This window comes from Lynx rufus, unplaced genomic scaffold (assembly GCF_022079265.1).
Source record: "Lynx rufus isolate CCGP_SWC_20201006 ecotype Redwood Valley unplaced genomic scaffold, mLynRuf1.p SCAF_13, whole genome shotgun sequence".
Taxonomy (NCBI): Eukaryota; Metazoa; Chordata; class Mammalia; order Carnivora; family Felidae; genus Lynx; species Lynx rufus.
Window position 1 is genome coordinate 44,460,498 of NW_025814827.1, and position 10,422 is coordinate 44,470,919.

General features: G+C 39.6%; 1 gene segment (V, D, J or C); it reads left to right on the top strand.

Moving 5' to 3' along the window:
- The first annotated feature begins 381 nt into the window (after window positions 1-381).
- Window positions 382-1,544, top strand: LOC124508780 (T cell receptor alpha variable 38-2/delta variable 8-like). The segment is given in 2 exon segments: window positions 382-680; window positions 908-1,544. Coding segments are annotated over 2 exon segments (546 nt in total).
- The last annotated feature ends 8,878 nt before the right edge of the window (window positions 1,545-10,422 follow it).

The window sequence follows — 10,422 nt, forward strand, 5'->3', positions numbered from 1 at the left end:
ATTACAAAAAAAATAAAAAATAAACTCTTCAAGCAAATAACAGTGCATTAGGTATCAAAATCCTGGTTCCAATTTTCTCTAGACTATCTGAGCATTGCTGTTATCTTTATCATTATTTTGAAGTTTGGAGAAATAATTAAAATACAGAATCGGTCAAAGAACAATATAACCAAAACTTGTATATGGCAACCCAGAGACCATTAGGATATTGGCTTTACAACTTTAAAAAAGAAAAGAAAAGAGAGAGAGAGAGATAGAGAGAGAGAGAGAAAGAAAGCTGGCAGAGAAAACTGAGGTCATTACGTTAGCTTTGCTTGTCTTTTCCCCACCCACCCTATCCTCCCCTCCTGGATCTTTACAAAAACAATTTACCAGCTCCTTCACTTCTTGATTGTTATCTCAGAATAAATTACAGTTCTGACATCTCTTTTCATTTGCCACTACAACCAAACTTTCATTCTCTGAAGCAAAAGACAAAAAGCTTTGATGCACTTCTTTAAGCAAGACAGAACCAACCACCCACCTGCCATACATTTCCTGGTCTGGAGCAGTGACGTCACTGAGCACAGCTGATCCCCCGGTTTCAGATCAGAGCAGGAGAATTTTCACCCTGCAAGAGAGAGCCGCCAGCATGGTTTGCTCTGGTTTGCTGTGGGTATTTGTGGTTTCCACCTATCTTGGTAAGAAAGGCACACGTATTTGCTTTTATCCAACAGGACTGGGAAATAGGAAGAAAGATCAGTAACACAGGCATCTTACCTCCTCATTGGTGCTGGCTATTGGGGGCAAAGAAGTTTATGGATATTGCCTGAAGTTTGATCAAGAAGACGAAAGGTGGTAGGGAATGGGATCAGCTTGTGAGTCTGCCTGCCTTATCTGGTGTGATACCCTCTCCTCTTTCTCACAGGATCCAGCATGGCCCAGAAGGTCACCCAGACTCAACCAGAAATGTCTGTGCATGAGGCAGAGACTGTGACCCTGGACTGCACGTTTGACACTAGTGACAGTAATTATTATTTGTTCTGGTACAAACAGCCTCCCAGCGGGGAGATGTTTCTCATTATTCGCCAAGAAGCTTATAAGCAAGAGAATGCAACAAATAATCGCTTCTCTGTGAACTTCCAGAAGGCAGACAAATCCTTCAGTCTCAGGATCTCAGCCGCCCAGCTGGAGGATGCTGCGATGTATTTGTGTGCTCTCATGGAGGGCACAGTGACAGGAGCAACAGAGGGAGGTTTACAGAAACCTCAGACCTCAGCATCTGTGCAGAGGTCGGGGGGAAGGGGGAAGGTGAGTGGTTGGGGTACCAGGAACATAGAGAGGGAATCATCAGCTTCTCCAGAGAAAAAACATACTATTCTATCAAACCAGAGGAAACACAGAAAGGATGTCTGTAAGCCTTAGTAATTCTCAAAATAGTAATAAAAATAACTGGTCCCTCAACATGGAATGCCCATCCCCACTCAGCCACTTCTCTAGTGTTCCAGGTGTTCTGAAGCGTCTCCTCTTCTCGAAGTCCTTGTCCCCAACTTGCCCAGGTAGTGCTGACCATTTCCTCTTTTTTCCCTTAGGTTTTCAACCCTAAGCGTATTGTTTGTTTGTTTGTTTGTTTGTTTTAAGAGCAAGCTTTACTTATTAGAGACTGAATTTTATTCATTTCAATGGCAACAGTACCTACAATATTCCTTAATTCACAGATAGGATTTTTTTTAATGAAGTTAATTCATTGATAGTATTTTCCTTATTTCCTCAATAAACATGATACAACAAAAGTTGATTCTGGGCTAACTCAGAGGAAACAGAGACTATATGGTATACAGAAAATGACTAATAATGACAATATTATATTGATAATAATAATAGCTAATACTTAATAATAATAATAGTAATAATAATAATAGTAGCTAACACTTATTGCATATGTATGTATGCCCCACATTCTGATAGGTGCAGAATATGGATTATTTCACTTAGTAGTTTGAGCAAGTCTATGCTTTAGGTACTTTTGATAACCCTAATTGATATGAGGAATTAAACCTCAGAGAGGCTAACTTGCCTAAAATCACACATTGTGTGTATGGTTCATTAATCAGTGGACATTCTGCGTCCCCAGAGAGTGGCAAATGCTACAGCCTGTCAATCTTATTAATTTGACAGATACATAGATATATTTTGAGAAAGAAATGCATGAAAATGGTGCTATAATGTACACACACTTGTATAATATGCACACTGTTCTCACTCTTTCTAGGGTGTAATTGCATACTACCTGATTTCATTTATCATTATTAGTTAAAGTTAAAAGTAGAATTAACAGTAGTACCATTATTATGCTTCTACATAGAGAATTTGTACCTTAATACTAGTTTATACTTATTTGGCTTGTGAATTTTTAATATTTTTAACTTGTCTGATGCATTTTTCAATAGCATTTCAAAATTATTTATTTATTTATTAAAGTTTATTTATTTATTTTGAGAGAGAGAGAGTGCAAATGGGGGAGGGGCAGAGAGAGAAAGGGAGAGAGAGAAAATTCCAAGCAGATTCTACCCTGTAAGTGAGGAGCCCAATTCAGGGCTTGAACTCCTGAGCCAGGAGAATATGACCTAAGCCAAAGTTGGTCCTTTAACCAACTGAGTCACCCAGGAGCCCCAATTACATTTTAAATTTAAAACACGGTTTTTGGCAGTGGTGCTCCATAAATGTTCCAAGTGTCACATTGTGTTATTCAATGAAGAATGTAGTTTTAAAAAACCCAAATTATCATAGGAAAACCTTTTTTGTACCTTTTTAAGCTGTTTTTCATAGGACTGGGTATTGCTGTGAGTGCTTTTTGTCTGATTTTTTTTTTACCTCTAGTGCGAAACTAATATATTCTGAAATACTTTCCCACATAAATAGTTTTTCCATTGCATGAGTTCCCATGGCTATAAAATTTTACATCTTTGGGATGTACCTTAATTTGCTCAATCAGTCGCTTTTGCAGATGAGCACAAGTATATTGTTACCAAACCAGGGTTATTATGAGTAAAATTGAAGTATTAAAGAAAAATACTGTACATAAAGCTGTATAGTGATGTGGGGAACAAAGGCAGAAAGAAATGTAGATCAAATTAAATTTCCTTATAACCTGCAGCCCACTGACAAATACTTGAGGCAGGCAGAGTAGAACATTCCTCCAGGAACTCCTACTGTCTTAATGTTAATACTTTCCTAGAGGCAAAACAACCTTAGCTTGACAATAGCCAGGCCTCCAGGATCTTGAGAGTTTTCTTTAGCATGTGAAAGTCCTTTTGGAAACTTCCCTTTGTCTTTACCTCTCCCAACTCCCAAGTTAAGAATCAGTCACTCCTCACAACCCCAATGCAGCAATTTCTGCCCACAGGTCTTGTCCCTTTGCTTCAATAAAACTACCTTTTTGCACTGAAGACTGCTCAAGAATTCTTTCTTAGCTGTTGGCTCTGAGCCCCAGTATTTTCCACATCATATGCAAGTAAGAAAGAGCCCAGGTCAAAGTGACTGAAGCAAAAAACCAAAAAACTAGTTGGCGTAAAAAAACTGAAAAACCCAAGCTAACTACCTCTTCAAGAAGTCTGGGTCCAAGTATTCAAATGATGTCACCCATAACTTGCCCTGCACTAGCTCTTCTTTATTTTGGCTTTATTCCGAAGTAAGCTTTGGCCAAGTGATGGCAAAAACAGCCACCAGCAGCCTCAGACTTATAACCTGCCGTATTGGTTTCCTATCGCTGCTGAAACGAATAATCACAAATTTAGTGGTTTAAACAATATGAATTTTTTATCTTATCTTCTGAAGGTCAGAAGTCACACCAAACTAAAACCAAAGCATTGGCAAGGGAGCCGGCATGCCTTCTAGAGTCTCAGGGTGGGGTTGGGGGAAGGGTAGTGAAACCTTGAGACTTTGCCAACAGCTGCCAGCAGCTGCCACACTCCCGGCTCGTGGCTGACCTCCATCTTCAAAACCTGCAACTGTATCATTTTGACCCCTACTACCACCGCCACATCATGTCCTTCTCTGTCTTGACCCTCCTGCTTCCCTTTTACAAGGACTCTTGTGGTTACACTGGGCCCACCCAGGGGTGGTGTCTCAATGGGGTGTCTCAGGATAGGATGGAGGCCCCCAAATGTGGGGTGACGATCAGGTGGAAGCCAGTGGACAGTGAAAAGATTCACCTGAGGCAGAACAAAGGCATAAAAGTTTATTGAATACACTGCCAGGGAGTGGTGGGCAGGACAGCAGAGGACAGGCTGTCTGCAACAAGGCAGTGGGTGGGGGCCATATTTACAGGGGGAAGATGAGGCCATATGGCGATGTATGGGATCTTCCTTTTTTGGTAACTGTGCCTGGTTGTAAGTAGCCCATTGGTCAGTTAGGGCTGATGGATATTTTGAGGTGGGTCATCTGATGGGCCTGTTTATATTCAGCCAGGTGGACGCCGTGGTCCTTTCTACATTCCAATGCTCAAGCCTACTTGCCTGAAAGTGGCCTCCACACCCGGTATTTCAGGGTAGTCTCCCCATCTCAATATCCTTAATTTAAACTTTAAAAACCTTTTCTTTGTGTTTCTCCATTAGCCCACATTAGCTTTTTCTCACCTACTAGACTATTTGTTATATTTGTCATGTGTTGTATGTATTGTGTTTCCTTCCAGGTAGGGATGATATTAAAAACTTTTAGCCTGATATCTAATAGCCTGTTTGGATTTGGTATGAATATTGGAATGCACACAGGTTGGGAGGAGACAGTCATAGTGTTAGAATAGAGTCCTGGTGGGGACCCCTTACTAAGCCAGGAGTTTACTGTTCAGTTGGAAGTTCCAACCCTCTAATCATATGGTTGGCTCCTCTGCCACCAGCCATCCTTAGGTGCCTTTCCTAAATCACTTCATTAACATAAACAAAAGACACCTCTATCCCTTTCACGAAATGAAATTCCACGAGTTTTGGATGCTGTGTGTCAGAAGTGGGGACACAGATCAAATATATATTTCTAATTATAAATCACAAATATTACACGTGCCTATATTAATCTTAGCCTTTGCTTAAGAACTTGATCAGAGGAGAACCTTTAGGTGTGGAGACTGCATTAGTTAATCCCTATGCCTATTTTGGTTCTTACTAATGTGCTTTGCTATCACTTGTAGCCTGCTTTGGTGGTAAACAAAAACTGGCAGCATGAGGCTTTAAAGCACTCACTCTCCTCTTAACTTGGGCTTTTATTCTTAGATCTACCCCTCTCTGGACGCTTTATTCTCTACACCACCAGGAATCACTCATTTTTTTTAAGTTTATTTACTTATTTTGAGAGAGAGAGAGAGAGAGAGAGAGCAAAAGCAGGGGAGTGGCAGAGAAAGGAAGAGAGATAGGATCTCCAGCAGGCTCCACACTGTCAGCACAGAGCCTGATGTGGGGCTGAAACCCACAAACTATGAGATCATGACCTGAGCCGAAGTCAAGAGTCAGGTGCTTGACTGAGCCACCTACGCGCCCCAGGAATCAGTCATTTTAAACAGAAGTTTCAATCTCTTGACAGAAGGAAACACTTCTGCTTAATGGGGAAGCTAAGGCAGATAACCTTAGATACTGTAGAGACAGTATCTCAGAATGACAGTTTGATAATTTCTCGCACACAATGTCTGCAAATTGAGAAGGATGAATGCTGTCAGATCTAAGAGTCCCTTGTTCTTACTTCATTCATACTCACATTTAAGGAGAAACATTCAAGCGGCCTCATGAATTTCAGTGATATTTTCCACCAGCCTACAGAAGATACAAATTTAAGAATGGCTAAAGGATTACACACACATATACGTTGACAGTAATTCTGCATGCCATCAAGGCATGTTCATATTTGTAGACCAACCAGTGCATTAGATTAATGGCAGTCAAACTTAGGGAAACTATGTGATCACACATTTTGAAGATGAGTTCTAAAATATTTGATCATTACTATAAATGTTTAAATAGCTATGGAGGTTATAAATTCCACTGTATTATAAATATTGACATTTTCAAATAAAATTTTAGAAGAGCTTTTAAATATATGCGATGAAATCTTAATACTAAAGTGATTTGCTACCCATAAATACCCAATTAAAATTTATGAACAAAGTCTCCATTAACAATTGAAGATACAATAACAATTGCTTTTTTTCTTTCCTTAAAATCGTATTTCCTTTCAACTCCTGAAGATTTAATATCACATATTTTTCATTAAAATTCTTTTATTGACTCAAAATTTCTGCGACAAAAACCTGTATGAGATTGAAATTATTATTCCTTTTATTTCCTCGGATCATATTGCTCTGTTTTTTTTCAGAGTTGAATTGTAAACACAATTATTAATAATGCACATTTGATGAAAATTACTTAAAGATACAACCATTTCAAGAAGATTTTTAACATAAAAGGTAAAAAGTTCTTTGCAAATGCATATCTTAATGAAATGACTGGGATCTATAATGATTTGATTGAAGGAGGCTTCCCCTACACAAACAAAAAGAAGTACTCCTTTCCTTAATGTCTTAGAGTTGTTTTTCTTTTCTTTTCTTTCTTTCTTTCTTTCTTTCTTTTTTCTTTTTTCTTTTTTTTTTTTTTTCGGTCCTGGGGTTTTTAAACTGCAGAAGAAAGATTCTTTCTTGTGTAATGTGAAGAAGCACAGTTGTGAAATGAAAACTACAGTCAAGTTCTCCAACAGATCATTTTCAGGAAAGCACACACAGAGAAGTTGAGGATCTAGATGTTGATTCCCTTAAAACATCTATCTGCTCCTCTGTTTGAAGATCACTGCATTGGACTGCTCTAAATATTACTGATTCATTCTCAGTAAGTGGAAGTCTTCATTCAGGAAGGAGGTGTGAGGAAAATAAGCAGGGAATTTGAAGGAAAGAGCCTTAAATTTCAATCAGCCTAATAAATTGCCTCAAATCTGTTGGACATTTCTGGATTGGAAGAATAGGTACTGAGGAGTTAGAAAGCAATAAGGATTGAGTTCCTGCATGACACAAAGTCATTTTGCACACTAATGTGTATTGGTTTGTTATGAATTCAAATCAACTTGTTTATGACTTAAATGAAGTTGTTTTAATCCACCGGTTTGTGACAGACAAAAAAGAATGAAGTGGTTTTTGGAGGAAAGTTGTTTTGGTAGAAGAATGAAATACATTGTGTCAGAGTGTTATCATATTATCTATTTTTACCAATAAGAACTCAGTAGCTGAGCTACTGAGGGGCCCCACTGAGGGCTTATCAATAAAAACACGAAGAAGTAACTATGTCAAGGGTACCTTTAGAACATAATTACCAAGGGTTTGTGAGGAGTATCTGAGAGTGCTTGGTCTGAACAAGGGACCTCTGCTGACCTAAAGAGATCTCTGAAAAAACCATGGGGCATTTAGCTTCTGCCAAGGTAAAGATCTGTTTTACCAACATTGAAGAAAGCCATACAGTGGCCCCATGAAGAACAACCTGTCCCTCAACACCAACCCCATAGTTCCCTAGCAACATGCTCTAGCAACAGGAGACTTTTACTCTGGGGCTCACAGCTGGACATCAGCTTTTGGTGGGGCTAAGCCATCTCTCCCCAAGTACCAACTCCTATTAAATGTATACTTCAGGGGGTGCCTGAGTGGCTCAGTTAGTTAAGCTTCTGACTCTTGGTTTTGCCTTAGGTCATGATCTCACAGTTTCCTGGGTTCTGAGCTGGCAGCTTGGAGCCTGCTTGGGATTCTCAATCTCTGCCTCTCTCTCTCTCTGCCCTTCCCCCAGTTGTGCTGTTCCTTTTTCTCAAAATAAATTAAAAAAAAAAAAAGTACACCTCAACTAAATATGAACTTTTTTCCTTTCATCTCCCCTTGCCTGGGACAATAGTGTGATTAATCTATCATTGGTTCAGAGTATATTATTTCTTTATTGGCTTATTAAGAGACATTTTCCTGCATGCTATTGGCTTGTGAAATTCCCTCCGTGAATCCATATTAAATAGATTGCTGACAAAGACAAAGTCAGTCTCTGAGCATAATTTGCCTCCTCAAAACAAAACACACATGTGTCTTTATCTTGGGAAAGGCAGTTTTAAATGCCATGGCCATTCATTAATAACATTGTGAAAGAGAAAGTTGTCCCTTGGGAGAAAAAAATGATGATTGCCAGATCTTTTTTTTTTTTTTTTCTCTATCATGCAAGAGCATTTCCCAGTAAGAACTTACCTGACACTCTCGGGGAATGTAACTTGGCTGTCACAGCATATTTACCTAGCAATCCATAACTGAGAAAGGCTCATATGGTTTACACTCCTGTGTATTGGAGGTTAACCTACAGAAATGGAAGAGGTGTTAAGAGTTCATAGCCTGGAAGACAAATTAACCTCAAATTGTTGTATCAACTCTACCGATATTTTATTTTGCTATCTGTACACTTATATCTTTTTTCCTGTAAGCACTCGTGGAATCAGCTATTTTGATTATTAATGTTCTCTCACCAAAAACTTTAATAAAACTTGGACACAGACTCACTCTTTATTTGTATGAGAATTTTATTTTTTAGCACATGTAAGGCCATTCTGGCTCTGAATCAGGTAAGTCCTTCCTGATACCTAAACTATAAAATCTTGGTTCCATACACATCTAGGTTGGACAGAAAAAATAGCTGGCCATTTTTTATTTAGTTTGATATCCGGACATTTAAAGATTTCTTTGTGAGAGGAAATCTAATGGACCACATGTCTTGAGACATTCCTAATTATTTTTCAATAGTCTGGATTTAGTGATGAAGGGAAACAAAAATAGATGATTCATTTATAGTAATACTGTCAAATCCCATGGACTGTATACCTTTCTCTCCAACCACATGGCACATTCTGGCTTTGGACACCAGCTTCAAAAAGGAGAATCTGCAGGCATGCAGATTTTCCAAAAAGAAAACTCAAATCCATATTTTCCTTAAAGGGTTTCAGAATTCTAGGGCACAGTTACTCTGGGAGATAAAGAAAGTCTATCAAATGTCAGCACGAATTTCCCCCTTACTTGAAATGACCTCACTAGTGTTGTCCTGGTATCCGGCATAACAAAAGCCCACCCTGACTCAGTGCATGCTGGGAGTACACTTGTCATGAAAGAACTCAAAAGCATGACTTCTCAAAGTTCTCCAGGTTTTTCTCCTACCTTCTTAGCCCTCCCTACTTTCCTCTTCTTTTGAAGGCTGTACCTTCTCTACCAGTTTCTTGAGTTCTGGGGTTCCTAATCCCTCCACTAAAGGGGAACAGAATATGCCACCTCAAAATGTCCCACTTTAGCATGTGGATTATTTTGAGCTGAAGTCAATCAAAATCCAGCAGATTTAAAAACTTTTACTTTCCGCCTTAAACTACCTAAAGGAATTTAGATAGGGAGCCTGGCACAGGAGAGGAATTACCAGGGACAACTTTATATCTGAAAAATCTATTCATATGGCAGGGCAAACATCTGATTTCCAAATATTTGTTCTTTGTATCATCCTGTGAATGCCCCTCCTCCCTAGTGAAGCCCCAGGCCCCTATCCCTTCCCCTTTCCTTAGCTCAGGATGGCAAATAAGCCTCAACTGCTCAACTTGCCCTCAGGTCTCCTATCTTTGAAGCTTCCATATGCACTAAATTAAATTTCCTTTCTCCTATTAATCTGTCTTATATCAAGTTAATTATTGGACCAGGCAGAGAACCTAGAAGGGAAGAAAGGAAAAACGTTCTGCCCCTAGACTACACACAGATTCTAAGCCATCTCATCAACTCCTAACCTCTGAAATACCTATTAACTGGTCTCTACTGACAAATTGGTGTCAGTGACCCAGCCCCTTCTCAGTACAAACCCACCTAGATGCTTTAATCTTGAAAGGCCCCAAATTAATTAAGCTCATTATCTCACCACTCCACCTCCTCCAGTGTCCCCATCCTAGTGAAGTGAAGGAAATCATCATTCCATCCAGGTATTTTCCTCACTACAGCCAGTTATTGAAACACAGAGTGGTGATAATTTCACTCTTGCTTAAAATTAACCAATGATTGCCCATTTCCCAAAGGACAAAACCTAAGATCATCACCAAGTCTCACAAGCCTTCCTTTATCTGGGCTTACTTCTCTGGCCTTATCTCCCATCTCTCAGTTTCCCCCACCTTGGACTGTGTGTTTAGTATCTCCTGTTTGCTTTTCTGGGTCCTCTATCCATCCTTCTGCACCCTGCTCTGTGCCCCAGGTGGCTGAAGTGTAGGAACTGCGTCAACAGACTCTCTTGTCTGCATTAGTTGGTTTTGGCCCAAGGGGAGCACCTGCAGAGATAAAGAGGAAGAAGAGGAGCATAAGGTCAGGGTATCTATTCCCCCAGCATCTTCCCTGTCTTCCCTGTGAGATTCATCTAGGCTGACATTGACCCT